The 14,798-nt window shown below is 39.9% G+C and overlaps 1 protein-coding gene across 1 annotated transcript; it reads left to right on the plus strand.

The window, feature by feature from the left end:
• The first annotated feature begins 5,377 nt into the window (after nucleotides 1–5,377).
• UTP23 (UTP23, small subunit processome component) lies at nucleotides 5,378–8,509 on the plus strand. Its single transcript, XM_027684374.1, has 3 exons — nucleotides 5,378–5,614; nucleotides 6,916–7,090; nucleotides 8,000–8,509. Exons 1-3 carry the CDS (start codon nucleotides 5,427–5,429, stop codon nucleotides 8,384–8,386), a joined length of 750 nt encoding a protein of 249 aa, XP_027540175.1. The 5' UTR covers nucleotides 5,378–5,426; the 3' UTR covers nucleotides 8,387–8,509.
• Nucleotides 8,510–14,798: the final 6,289 nt, after the last annotated feature.

The following is a 14,798-nucleotide window of genomic DNA, read 5'->3' on the forward strand; positions in this document are numbered from 1 at the left end:
AGTTTTTTCTAATTTTCTTCAAGAGAATCAATGTGAAGAAATTGGTTTTATTGGCTTTTTTTATTTGAAATAGGAAATGGAAAGTAATAAGGTGCAGTAGTGATAGAAAAATGGTAAAAGTGGGAACTGCAACAGCATAGAAACCCCCAGGGACAAACATCAAATGCAATAAAGCAACTACGGGACCAGAATCTAAACTTTGAAAATTCAATTTATTTTCTCTAAGAATGGAGGCTTCAGAGGCTATGCATGGTTTCAACCATGCTCTTACACAGGCAACCTTTTAGCATTTTCTAGACTAAATATAAAAGCATTATATTAAAAAAAATGGACAGTAGCATAATAAGGTATTTCTGCAAATGAAGGAAATATTAAAAAATATAAGCTCTTCCCTTGGGAAAGTTTGGGGTTTTTTTCACTGTTCAAGGTTTTTTCTATGCTTTTTTCAATGACTGTTTTCCAATAAATGTTTTTAGTTACCTTCTTATTCACTCTTTTTACGTTCCAGGTGTTTATAGATATTTTTTATTATTAGTGGATCATTTACTACAGCACCTCAAACCCATTACCATACTACTAACAGGAACAAAAAAAATGATCAAGGAATTAATGATAAAGTTGCCTACTTGAAAATGCATATGATAAAACAAACTCGGACATTTTAACTGCTAATTTTGGTCTGTAAAACAAAGTCAAGTTACTTTCCAATGTTATTGTATGTTTCTAACAGAGCCAGACTCTTCCTAGAGTATCAAGTTAGAAAACTGTGTAAGCATAGAGAGCATATATGATCTATCACCACAATGTAAAGATTCCACTTCTCAGTTCCCAGTTAACTGATTTCTCCCTGAAATCAATGAAGGGGTGACACACATAGTATCTCAGACGCCTGAAGTCAATTCTCTTGCACAAATCAGAATTTTGGCCATAATTTCTTGTTGGAGGTAGGCTTCCCACATAATTTCCCTTTTGATGTCAATTTGTTCAGCCTTCTCTTCGTTATCAATTAATGCACCTTCTGATTCTTGATGACATGCAAGCCATCACATGCTGAATATAACAGCCTTCTCTAAGGAGAACAAGAAATGAGGAAACAAATGGAAGCAAGCATACCAAAAATCCAAAATGTTTTATGTCTTCCAAGCTTCCTGTCAGCTCCAAGGGAAGACAGTGTTTAAGAGAAATAAAATGGACTTATATTTACTTTCTGTCAGAAGTACTAAAAGGGGGAGAGAGATTTTCTGCTCAAAATGAAGTAATAGGCACAATAGAAGATGAGATGTAAAGCATCACTCTGTTCTTCCCCTCTATTTTCCTAGCACATCAGCAAGAAGATAATCTGGATTTGGCAAGGTATCTTCCTCTCTCCTGTGTTCTTCACACTTCACAAACTGAAGGTACAATTCCAATCCTGAGTATTCCAGTAAGACTTCCTATTTTTCTACATTATGGCACTTTTACATCCCTCAAGCGCTTCTTCAAGCCCTGCAAGTGCAGAGGGAGCAGTACAGCAGCATGTCACACGTGGTGCAGAATGGCAACTAACTGGTGCAGACCTTGAGGAACAGTGCAGGGAGGAAAGGCTGCTCTGAAAGGATGCCCTTGTGCGTCCTTACAGCAGCATGAAAACAGTTGTTTAACATGTACATCTTAAGGAGCTGCATCAACCAAAAATGCTGCATAAACTGAATGAAGTGTATCAGTAGTGTGCATCTTTTCAGAAAGACAAAAGATTTAGTTAAATTGGGTAATTCCTGATTCTGTTCATCTTTCATGGGAATTTAGCTCAAAGTCAAAAAAGAGAGAAAAGATGGTATAACATTTGAGAAGCTGTCAAGAATCCTGCTGATTATTTTCAGCCCTATAATTTCTTTTAGCTCCAGTAAGAAAGGTAAAGTTGCCTGCAAAATCTTTGTTCTCCAGAGCATTCTCAAAGTATGTGCTGCTATAAACAGTTACTTAAAACCTGCATTTATATCTGCTGTATTTTATTTCTTACCCTTGCAAGCCACCAGTATGTAGTGAAACTAAATATGCCAACTTCTACATTGAATATGTGCTTTGTATGATACACAATTTAAAAGACAGTTAATGTGGGACATAAAGTGATGGGCAGTTATGGTATTTAAGCCAGAAGTAATTTTCTAACTGAAGAGTATAATAACAGTAGAGCCAGAAAAGTGCAGAAAGCTTTGTCATACACAAAATTCTCATCTGCTAAGATCATACCAATCCATAAAGGAAAAACAGAGCTTGTCACAGGCATAGTTATTGTAAATCCAGATGCCGTCTTCCCTGGAGATAACAGAAAAATAGGCACTGTAAAAGATGGATGTACATGATGAAGGTTAAAATTCAAAAGCTCAAGACCAGTCTCAGGGCAACAAAAGGAGGGCCCAGTAATGAATAATATACCTTCTGAAAAATATAATTTAGCAATAAATGCTTCTGAATCTTCGTCTATGGCCTATACATGCCTCAGAAGAATTAAAGAAATATACCTAGGAAAGTATTTTCAAATACACTCCAGTGATGTTTTACTGGCCTGTGTTTATTATAGTTTTGTTTCCAAATGTTGTAATTGAAAACCCTACCCCTTTCTTTTTTTGTAAATCAGTTCATTTCTCATATTTAAGCATGGTGCTAAGATTTACTGCAGATAACCACAGAGCACATTAGCCCAAAAGAAATACATTCAGATTTAAAACCTCTGACAGAGGACAAGTTTGGGAGAATCAGAAGCTGTTTTCTCATGAAGCTACAAGCATTTGCCAAGTGCCAGCTATTAAGGTAAATCCTTGTTACTAGGCCTACATCAAAGCTCTTTTGATAAAGAAAAGCTTTCGCTTCAAGTAATCCATGTCACAGCAATTTTGTTATTTAATTCTACTACAGCAGTACCTAGCATCTCAAAACCAGAGCTGAACTCATATAGGCCAAGAGATACTCTGCTCTGCAAAGACTTAATTTTCTGCTGGTGCACATTTTGTGTGCAGTGTCACTGGTGAAGCCTGGGATGCCTTCTCACCATTTTGCAGGTTTGGGAAATTCAGCATGAAGCTCTCCTCCCACTTTGGATATAGAGAAAAAAGGTCATCTTCTTTTTCATAAATACTGTATACTTACCCACAAGGTATTAATAGTATTGATAAAGTGACATGAACTGTTTTATTAGATCAGAACTGTACCCTGGACCTGTATCTGTCCAGCAGCAATCAAGGACTTCTATTTCTGTACTGTACTTCTCTGCACTGCTATAGTACTCTTATAGACATTACTTTTAACATTAAAAATTTATTAAAAAAACTTTAAAAGAATCGCATAGAACTGAAATAAAATTTACAGAATGGTACTGCAAGTAGTTTATCATCCAATTAATGCTATCTTCTGCACAATGAAGGAGAAATCTGTGCTGCGTTTTGCCTATTACACAGCCCTCTGAACATATTTTACTATACCAATCGCATTACAACTTGTCTGTGATGATAATATTTACCAACTGAACAGGGAAAGAGTATCTCATCACAATGGTATTTAACACCCTACTCTAGATTACATCTTATTTTGCACTTAGTTCAAAAGGTAGTTCAAGCTGTCATTTACTTTTTATCTCCATACTGCAATAGCAGCTGTTATTGCAGATTCCTCATTCTAGCTGTAAGGTGTGGAAAATGTTCTTAATACAGAATAACTGCCTCTCTTTGGGCAGTTACTTAGTTGTCATCATACACATACATAAAAAACCCAAAACCAACCAACCAAACAAAACACTACTTGAAGAAAAAATAATTAATCTAAGATGGTTTTACTTCGGAGTCTTGCTGAGTGCTTTTGTCTAATACTTTAAATAATGAAACTGTGCAGTTAGATAGAACAACTGAGTCATCATAGCACTATGGGAACACATCAGCCACAGGACTGAACTTTAATAAAGACTTTTAAATTTAGGACTATGTTTAATAATGAATTTAACATATCACTTAGCTCATAATAAGGCATATATCCATGTATGTCCATAATACTCATGAGCATGTGCAACTGTCCCCTGAAGACAACTGGAAAGAAGGATTTAATAGCAGAAAAATACTGTCAACAGCACAATCGGATCCCATGGAAAATATTCTCAATTGCCTGTTGATTTGAATTTCTAGACTAGTAATCAAATAATTTATTTTTCAGTTTCTCTTAATACTAACTAACTTGCTTCGAAGCCCATATTTCTCATGTCTATTTGCTAGCAAAAAGACCAGTATGACAACTGGATATTTGCTTAAATGACCTTAGAGCAGCCTGACTGATTACAGCTAACTGGCAGGTACTTGCCATGTTTTTTCTTGCAGTACAGTTGTCCCCTGCAGAAAGATGTCTCCCGTGAAACCTGCATAGAAAGACATATGCTTCCACTTATCATTTTGATAGTGTTAAGGTATCACATTCCTTTGCCTGCCTAAAACGGGGGCATTAAGTTCAGATTTTTAATGCCAGATGTCTGGTGTGCTCATATTTTCTTTTGGAAAGGGAGGAGTTTGTGCAATAGGTTTTTGAGTGACAGCTGTTTCTCCAGACTGCAGTGAAATTAAAGTATTTGTCACTGAAAAAAAAGAAAAAAGTTTAAAAAAAAATAAAAAAGGGAATAGTATTAAAATGTAGAATATGTGCTTTTCATCTTCCATTTTGTGCACATTGAGCCTAGGTTGTGTAGCCAATACAAAGAAACAATATAAACAGGTGTTGAATAAGCCTTCCAAAGTATTCCTAAGACATCCTAAGCCTTCTAGGCAACTAGCGAGAGGATATATATAGTCTCTAGCTGCATCAGGAGAGGTTTAAGTTGGACTTTATGAGGAATTTCATCACAGAAAGGGTGATTAGACATTGGAATTGGCTGCCCAGGGAGATGGTGGAGTCACCATCCCTGGAGGTGTTTAAGGAAAGACTGGATGTGACACTTGGTGCCATGGTCTAGTTGACAGGGTGGTGTTCGGTCATAAATTGGACTCCATAATCTCAGAGGTCTTTTCCAACCTAATTGTGATTCTGTGATTCACCAAATTCTGTGATTCTGTAGGCTGATGTGTGATTAACCTACAGTCTCTGCGACAGCAATTGTAAATTTATCACTACAGTGGATTAGGAAAAAAAAACCTAAAACAAAACACGTGTGTTTCTGCTCTTAGCGAAGGACAGGAGCCAGCACAGCACCGCAGAACAGGGGGCACTGAACCAGCCCTCAGGTAACCCGTGTGTGGGACTGGGCAGGCGGGGGGGGAACTCCCCGATCACTGCCCCGGCCGATCCCGGCTCTCCGGGGGTGATCCCCCGGCACTGCCAGGCCGATCCCGGCTCTCCGGCGGTGACTTGAGGCCCCGCCCGAGCCCGGCGCAGCTTCCGGGGCAGGCGCGGCCGTTCCGGGCGGTGCGGGCACCATGGGGGTGACGCGGCAGAAACACGCCAAGAAGATCATGGGCTTCTACAGGCACAGCTTCCAGTTCCGCGAGCCCTTCCAGGTGCTGTTGGACGGCACCTTCTGCCAGGCCGCGCTCCGCAACAAGATCCAGATCCGGGAGCAGCTGCCCGGGTACCTGGGCGGCGCCGCGCAGCTCTGCACCACGCGGTACGGGGCGAGCGGGGAGCAGGCGGCGCTGGAGCTGTGGGGAGGGTGGCACCTTCGGGAGGGTGGCAGCTTCTCTGAGACCCAGCTGCCTTTTCGAAGGTGGCAGGAACTGCGGGGCCAGCGGTAACCCCGGTATGCGAGGGAGGACCGGGTGGGTCTCCTCCCTCCCCCAGCGTGTTTTTGGCGAAGTGGGAACAGCAAAGGCAAGCTGAGATCTCCTAGGCAGGGAGGGAATTACTGCCTGGCTGGAGCTGCAGCCTGCCAGTGCGGGATTGTTTCCAAAATAGCTGTTCTCAGGGGAGGACAAGGATGTACTAGAGAAAGACATGGAAGTAAAGCACGAACACGGCGTATCGAAGTCACCTTTGTTTTTGCTTGGTTGTATGTATTGTATATAATAAATTTTCCCTCACTTGTATTTCTGCAATGACAGAATAGCCAACTGCCCATCATGGAGGCAAGTAGTGAAAATACCAGGAAGATGTATACCTAGGCTCAAAAAACACACTGAGCTATCTTGCACAGCGTACAGAACTGGCCTGTACTTCTAAACAGTATAAAGTATCCAGTCGTGTCCTTAGCTGTGAGAGGTTCAGGAATGGCTTTGATCCAAACTGTATTCCTGTCCTGCCTAAATGCCGCTGCTTCTTTCAGCAGTATCTGTTGGTCTTTTTGACCATCTTTAACTTAGAGCAGCTGAATCTGTCACCCTTCCCTTATCCATCAGCACTGTAACCCTGTCATAGAAGGTCACCATATTTTTCACAATTTATCTTTAATGAAACCGTGTTGGTTGTCACAAATCAACTCCTTGTTTCCATGTACCTTAGTATATTTTCCAGGAGGATCCGCTACATGATCTTACCAGGCACAGAGGTGAAACTGACTGGCATGTTGTTCCCCAGATCTTCTTTATTGCCATTTTTAAATATAAATTAAATTTTAAAATTTAATAATAATACATTAAATTTTTAAAAATATTTATTAAGTAGTAGTTCATATGCTAGGTGATATCCAAACATAATTTTAAGGACTCAGCATATTCACTGATGTGAAATATTTTTAAATCATTTATTATAACTTTAAGTTATTACTGGTTAATCATGGTGACAACTAAGGAAACCTTGCTGATATCTTCAGATGGGCTACTGCTTTCAGATTTCTGGGTGCCATTTACGGATCATAGAGCCTGAACAACTGGGCATTGCTCATTCCTAAATAAGTCATGTCAGCCATTTGCTGTTATGAAAAATGTGAATTTATTTTTTTGTTTCGAAATCATTGTTTCTTTTGGTTTTCAGATGTGTTATAAAAGAACTGGAATCATTGGGGAAAGCACTGTATGGAGCAAAATTAATTGCCCAGAGATTTCAAGTTCGAAACTGTTCTCACCACAAGGATCCTGTGAGTGGTTCCACCTGTTTACTTTCTATGATTGAAGACGGCAACCCTCATCACTTCTTTATTGCTACACAGGTAAAAGCTCGTGGGAAACATTAACTCCATTTCATTTCAAGTGATGCTTTGATACTTAAAGATAAGGAAGCTTCCACTAACCTCAATTATGAGATTTTTACCTCATTTGTGGGAATTAATCATGTAAAACCTTACTCACTCTTAAATGTATTTGCTAATTATGAAGCAGGGAATCTTTTCTCTTACTTGAATGACTAGATTTTTTTACCTTATATGGCTATTGCTTAGTTTAGCAGAAAATGTAGAAAACATACTGACTACCTATTGACGTAAGAAAACAACTCATTAATGCTAATTTGCATATTGCTTTGTGTGCATTCCGTTCCCTTAACTGTTTTCAGAGTAGTCTGAAAAGTGAAATTAAGTGTCAAAGATCCATATACCTTCTATTTTAAGAAATTTTGAACTGTAGAATAAATAACTGTACAAATGAGAAAGGCATTTTTTTCCTGGGTTTGTTATTGGGACTGTGTGTATATATGATACACAATATATATAAAAAGGTTTATAGTAGAATTCTGTATAGCTATGTAAGATAAAAGAATTTAAGATGGTTTGTGACAGAAGAAGTTATGTTACTTCTTGTGGAGTGTTGGTCTGCATACCAGTGAACTGGGACTTTTTCCTCAAATAATGCATGTGTGCATATATATGCGGATAAAAAGGAAATTTTGATAATTTTCCATCAGAAGTACAGCTAATTAGGAGAGAAATTGAAGTTTAAATTGCTGTGAAAGGCACTGCCGTGTAAATATGCTAGTTTCTTATCTTTTTCATAAGATAAGAATTAAGTTTCTTATCTTTTTCATAATGTAATTTATCTTCATAGTTTTGTATTAAAAGTAGGTGCATTTGAATTGCAAATATAATTTAATCCCAAAATGTTGACTAAAGTATTTAATTTTGCAGGACCAGGACTTATCAAACAAAGTGAAAAAGAAGCCTGGCGTTCCTCTCCTCTTTATTATTCAGAACACGATGGTGTTAGACAAACCTTCTCCTAAATCTTTGGCATTTGTTCAAAAGTTGCAGACAAATCAGCTTGTTCCAGAGTACCAAAAACAAAGTATTGTGGAGCTTAAAGAAAAAGAAGGACTAGCAAAGCAAGAAGGTGAAAAGAGGAGAAAACGTAAAAGGGCAGGTGGCCCCAATCCACTCAGCTGTCTGAAGAAAAAAAAGAAGAAAACACAGGAGGGTCAGGATCCTTCTGCTGAAAAGAAGAAAAGAAGAAAAAGAAAGCGAAATAGAGTTAAAACAGAAGCCATGCCATCAGTGCAGAAGAATGAAGGAGAATAAGTCCATCTATGTAAACAGCACAGGGCTTGAACATTGTTTGAACTTTGCAAAAAGAAAGATTATTATGCAGTCACATGAAATTGAGTTGTTAATATTAAAACTTGTTTTTATTAGGTCTGCTTATTATCTTCTCTGTATTGTCTGTATCTTAACATTTGCGGGTTTTTGTCCTAATAATTTATTCTGTTATTTAGTAATTGGGTTTGTGACAAAATATTTAGGAACCCTCATATTTCATTATTCTCTCCAGCATCTTGGTTCCTGTCAGAATTCACATGATATGTAGCAATTTTTTAGAAATGCTTCTTGGCTTCCGTATGGATTTTGGTGGGATATTAGACTTCTTTCTAAATCAAGGTTGCTATTCCTATTAAGACTAGTTTTGACAATTAGTCTGTTAGAGAATATGAAATTGACCTAAAATAACACAATGGCTTATTTATCCTTATTGTTTGAATACAAAAGTTAACTCTTTTGCAAAGTGACCAGATGCCCTCAGAAGTCCCATCCAGACTGAATTACTCTGTAAATGCCATGTGGACTGATATGTCTGTTGATCTTCATTTATGAAGAAGATCCCAGAGGTGCAATTGTGTTGATATTCCTGACAGTATAATGGCATCTCTGGTCTGTCTGTTTCATCCGTAGTTTATTCTTAATTTTTAAATAGGAAGAATACAATTTGAAAGTGCTGAATCAAAGCACTGGCCAACACCTAATACTGTCACAGTATAGCACAGCTGTGCGGGAGTCCTGGAATACAGGGCAGCTGACAGTGATGGGACTCAGGCCCTGCTGCCTGTTTCACTGTTCTGTAAGGTTATGAACAGAACAGAACTGTTGGAGGAGAGCTGTGGTTTAACCCCAGCCAACAGCTCAGCCCCACACAGCCATTTACTCATTTACATTGAGGTGGAGAGAATCAGGAGAGTAAAAGTAAGAGAACTTGTGAGTTCTCTTGTGATAAAGACAGTTTAATAGGGAAAGCAAAAGCCACACATAAAGCAAGGCAAAACAAGGAATTAATTCACAACTTCCCATGGGCAGGCAAGTGTTCAGCCATCCCCAGGAAAGCAGGGCTCCATCATGTGTAATGGTGACCTGGGAAGACACACTGTGACTCTTGAATGTCCTCCCCTTCCCCTTCCACCTTCTTCCCCAGCTTTATATGCTGACCATGATGCCGTATGGTCTGGAATATCCCTTGGGTCAACTGGGATCAGCTGTCCCGGCTTTGTCACCTCCGAACTCCTTGTGCACTCCCAGCCTACTTGCAGGTGGGGTGAGAGGCAGAAAAGGCCTTGACCCTGTGTAAGCACTTCTCAATGACAACAAAAAGATCCTGACACTGTTTTCAGCACAAATCCAAAAACACAGCTACTGTGAAGAAAACTAACTGTATCCCAGCCTAAAGCAGCACAAAGAAGGAGTTTACAAATCTGTTTCAAGTACCCAATTTTCTCTAGTAGCTATTGCTTCCTATGCCTCCTTACATGTCTGGTGGCATTAAGTCAGAAGTGAGTGACTGAGATGACATAATAGAGGCATATGCACTATAGCACATGCTATGGCATAGGTGTTCCCAGTCATCACTGCCCAGATTTTTAACTTTTCTCAGTGCACTTCTTCTTAACCAAGATGCAGTTCTTAAAAGGAAAGCTTTCTGTTTCTTCATCTATGTGTGTTTAAGCCATGTGCCCTAAACAATTCTTCAGCCTCTATCGTGTTTGCAAGGTAGTTTTTCTATGCATTGTCTGCGCAGGTTCTTGAATGTCTGGAGTACACAGCTGTTCTGTTGGCCTTTCAAATCGTGTGGAAAGCTGTTTCATAAAGTTTGAGAAACTAGCTTGAGTGATGAGTTAGCCAGTCTTAGCAAAAAGTGCAGGATCATTCCCTAGAATCTGCAGAGTATCCCTCTGGCCAGCACAGGAAGATGCACAGGACACTGCTGCTGTAGCCCCAGTCCGAGCTGTTCCTCCCAACACGGCTGTTAGGAGTGGACTGTGCTATTACTGCTCCATACAACACCACATGCATCTTGGGAATGGACGGTGAGAGACAGAAGCAGCAAGGAATGGTGCTGTCAAGATGAAAGCTTATTTGAAGTTTAAAACAGTCACACTCATCATGGCATTGTTCCTACATTGATTGCCAAAGTGAGTCCTTAGGAGACATTTAGTAACTCCTAGAAATATCTTAATGCAGCATATTTGTTTAATGTATATTGCCTTTCTCAAGCTGTCACAGCCTTTTCACCTGCACTCATTTGGACACAGTCCCATATTAATGTAGTTTTACTTCTCATTCTACTGTAAATATTGCTTGTATTTCTTCCTCCTCCCCAAACTGACCCATAGACACCACTGCTGTAAGTAAAGCTTGGAGCAGACAGCAGAGATGGTTCAACATCAAAATATCATTCTGAGTCAAAAGTATATTAAAACTCAGTAACCTTACTAAAAATATTGGTTTTAAAAATAGAGAGGAAAACACCCTAATTATTTGCAGTAGTCCCTTTCAGTGTAGTTAAAACATAAAGCTTAAATCCACTTTTTTTTGAAGACTTATAGACAGACAAAAACCTAAGTCCTGCAAAAAAAAAGTATTTTAACAGTCATCTAATGACTCCCACCTTAAGGAATTTAAAACAATATTTATCTATGTTTCCTTGGCATTTTGTTAACACAAACTGAGTCATGGTGTTGCCATTGGGAAGAACTGGAATGTAAAGGGAGTGAGCTCTTAAGAGAAAAGCTGTAAAATTTGTCTGCATAGCTGCAGCTCTCCTCCAGCAAGGTAAATAACTTGTCTGTCAACTTTGGGAGACAGCTCCTGCCCAGGCAACAAGCAATCAGACCATGTTTTGTTACCATTTTTAAATATATAAAAAAAAAAGCCCATCCAGGCCAAACTGACTGGCTGTATTTATACCATTAAATCAGCAACACTCGGAGCTGCCTGTAAGCCCGAGCCCAGCTGGATGGGCTGGCTCTGCCCGGGCTGGGCTCTGCTCGGAGCACACACCACCAGCTCGGCTGCCGGCAAACGGGCCATGTGGATGCTCTCAGGCTGTGCTGCCTCTACCTGCCAGGGTTTGGTGAGGTTTAGCTGGCCCAGGCTATAAACCATGACACGTCCCTCTAGTAATTCAGCAGTGTGAGTCACTGGGAGCATCCCTAGGCCTATGGAAAACACCACGGTGGAAGTACCTGTAGAGCTAACTGCTGTTCTAGGTGTTCACTCCATGTTCTGCCCAAAAAGCCACTGCGTTATTTATCAATAAATGGTCTGGAGCTGTGACCACAACTCTAGTATAGGCAGGGTTCCCAATACAGCTTTTCAAATGAAGTTTAGGATTGTTTTGCTGTAGGGTGTCAGACGGGTTTCAGTTTTGAAACTACAGGAAGCCAGAGGTAAATTAAAACAAACATGAACAAAAACTTCTTGGGGGCTATTGATTTCCTCTTTTGTTAGTATAAATATATACCCCAAATCCTTGGCAGTACGTCACTAAATCTTTCTTTTAAAAGAGAGGGAAATAACCAGTGTTGTAGAGTGCTATGTATGCTACATGTGCAGAGTGATAGAAGAAGAAAACAATAATATGTCAGCCACAGTCTGCAGGGCATTAATGCTGAATTTAGAACAGAGTCTCATCTACCAGCAGCAGAAGACATTTATCTAGACTGCCTGCCAATTCAATTGGCTGGATTTGTATGTTGGTGTGATCCAGTATTGCACCATAAATCACTCCCTGAGCATCTGTTAATGACACTAAATAGATGAGTTAATTAGAAGCTTCTGGAACCTGGGATGTTTATGAATCATTAAAGTAAATATGAATATGGTATGACTTGAAGAATAAATAAATGCTAGTGGGGAAAATAGGATGTCCAGAGCAGTCCTGCTCATTTGTTTTCAGCTACATTGATACACTGTGAACGACTTCTGCATCAGCTTTAGAGTGTTCCAGGAGTTTCTTGAACATGTTCTGTCAGAGACAAGATGAAGAACGTCGGAACAATACCATGATTTATACTCATTGCAGCTTTCAGATAGAAGTTTCACAAGCAGCTACTGTATATTTCATACCTCTGTGTGGGCGTAATATCTCACACAGGGAGCAGCCAGAGATACAGAAGTGAACAAATAAGAGCCCCAGCAGGTGTTATCATTTACAATTTAAGGGAGAAAGATTGCAGTGTTCAGAGAGAGAATGACAGAAAGCAAAAGCTTTTGTACGCAGAGAGTCAGTAGTGAGAGAGAGACTGCACCTTGTGATTTAGGAATGGCCTAACTAATGCCAGGAGAGGGGCTTGTGATGTATTTCTGATAATTATTATGTCTGTGCACTCCAAGCCCCAGATTTGTCTCAGAGAGCTCAGCTGTCTGCCCACAGAGGCAGTCATTTTGTAGAAGTTGCTACAGCTTGTTATGGAAGAGGCAGGCTGGGCTCTCTCAGGGGGACTTTATTTTCTGATTTCTTCTCCTGCGGTTGAGAGGGAGAGCATGCAGCTGTGCTCTGTGTATGGATACAGGGAAACAATGAAGCTGTTAACAAGAGTCCAATTAAAAACTACCCAGAGTCAAGAGCTGGAAGGAAGAAAAGAGTCAGTAGTCAATGGGATTTAAAGAAATCAAGGAAGAAAGAAAAATATATATAAGGGTTTCTGAGTATTAACTGGAGGAAAGAATTGGTCAGCAGCAAAAGGTGAACCAGAAATGGCTCAGCAGTCAAGGAGAGTAGGAAACAAAATAATAAACCATAAGCAAATAAAAAAAAAAATCATTCCAATTCCGTTAAGAAAACCTCATTGCTCTTTGTGACTCAGTTTCTGCCTTTTTAAAACAGGGAGCTGGATGGACTAAACCACTCACAGATCTTGTGTTGATAGTCCAAGAGTTCCTGCAGAATGTAGGTCTCATGATGACAAACACTCTGTGTCTTTATGATTTTTCAATATCACACACTTTGCAGCACTGGCAGGTTTGCAGCCAAATCATTCTGCTGTAGATCTTGCCTAATATTGCATGTGGCTCACTGCCCAGCACACAGATATTACATCCAGGAGCAACCAACTCATGCCATTATTGATAGGGTGAATCCATGCAGTTAATTGCTCCTGAGTGTACTCACAGCAATAGTCTGGGATAGCCAGCAGTTCTGGCTGTGGAGATCATGACCTAGAGCATGGTATGGGGTTTTTTTAAAGTCTAATCTCCTTCCAGGAGCTCAGTAAGGAACCTCAAAAGTTTCTCGTTGCAGTCTTGACGTCTAGTTGATCCAGAATGATCGTTTTGCCATGTTAATTCCTCTGGGGCCAAAGATGCTACTGATTAGACTCTTCAGGGGGGGTATTTTTTCAGACTGTCTTGGGGAAACACTGAGGAAATTTTTCACTCTGTGAATTGGCAACCATTTCAACAGGCAGGTTTTCAGAAAAAATGAAGAGAGAACATTTCTACAATTCCTGGCTCCCTCTTTCCACCCTGACCTCTCTTTCAGCTCCCAAGAATACAAGCAGGGCTCTTCTGGGGTGGTCCAAAAATCTGTCTCACCCAGCATCACACCTCCAATAGTGGCTGAAAGCTGTTTCTTAGGAGTATTATGAAAATTGACAAAACATCTTTTTGGTGCTTCCCCAAATGACTTTCCAACTTTCTGACAATTTGTTAGGGAGTTCCTGACCCCAGAAAAATATTTTGTTTTTAACAGCAGACAATGAATCTCTCTTTCACTAATTTAAGCCTCTAATTTTCTGTGGTAAGGAGCTGCACAACTTGAACATATGAAAAATACTTTCATATATGTTTTGAATGTACTACTTACAAGCTGGCCCTTGTAATGGGTGAAAGTTTAAGCAGTCATTCTTTAGTCACCCTTCCCATGCCACTCATGACTGCATAGTCATCTGTGATATTTCCCCTCATTCGTCTCTTTTCCAAGCTGATGTGTCTTCTGCACCACAAAGAGCAGCACCTAACAGGAAAGCAGATTTCAGCTTAGTCAGGCTCACTTGAAAAGACCAGAGAGTCCCTGCATTCTGCTGGATGTTCTTCATAGAAAAGCATGAACAGGAAAAGTCTTGTGAGAAAAGGCACAGGACAGGAACTCTGCATTCAGCTTTTTGTTTGCCACCATCTCCCTGCTTGAGCTGAATGCCATTGCTCTTGAACATGTGTTCGCTTCTTGCCTGTGCAATGATGGCGTACGTATTTCCCTGAGCTCCTAAGCTCTCCACAGATTGGCACCACAAGACAACTAGACAACAACATTCACAAGACAACTGGCTACTGTGCTGATATTGTTGGAAGAGCCCAGTCTTTGCCCAACACACAGTAAATCCTAAATAAAAGTCAGCTGCACACTAGGCTTATGATGGTATCCCTGTACCCTAAAATTAAGATGTAA

This window comes from Neopelma chrysocephalum, unplaced genomic scaffold, assembly GCF_003984885.1.
Source record: "Neopelma chrysocephalum unplaced genomic scaffold, ASM398488v2 Primary Assembly neopelma1_66, whole genome shotgun sequence".
NCBI lineage: Eukaryota > Metazoa > Chordata > Aves > Passeriformes > Pipridae > Neopelma > Neopelma chrysocephalum.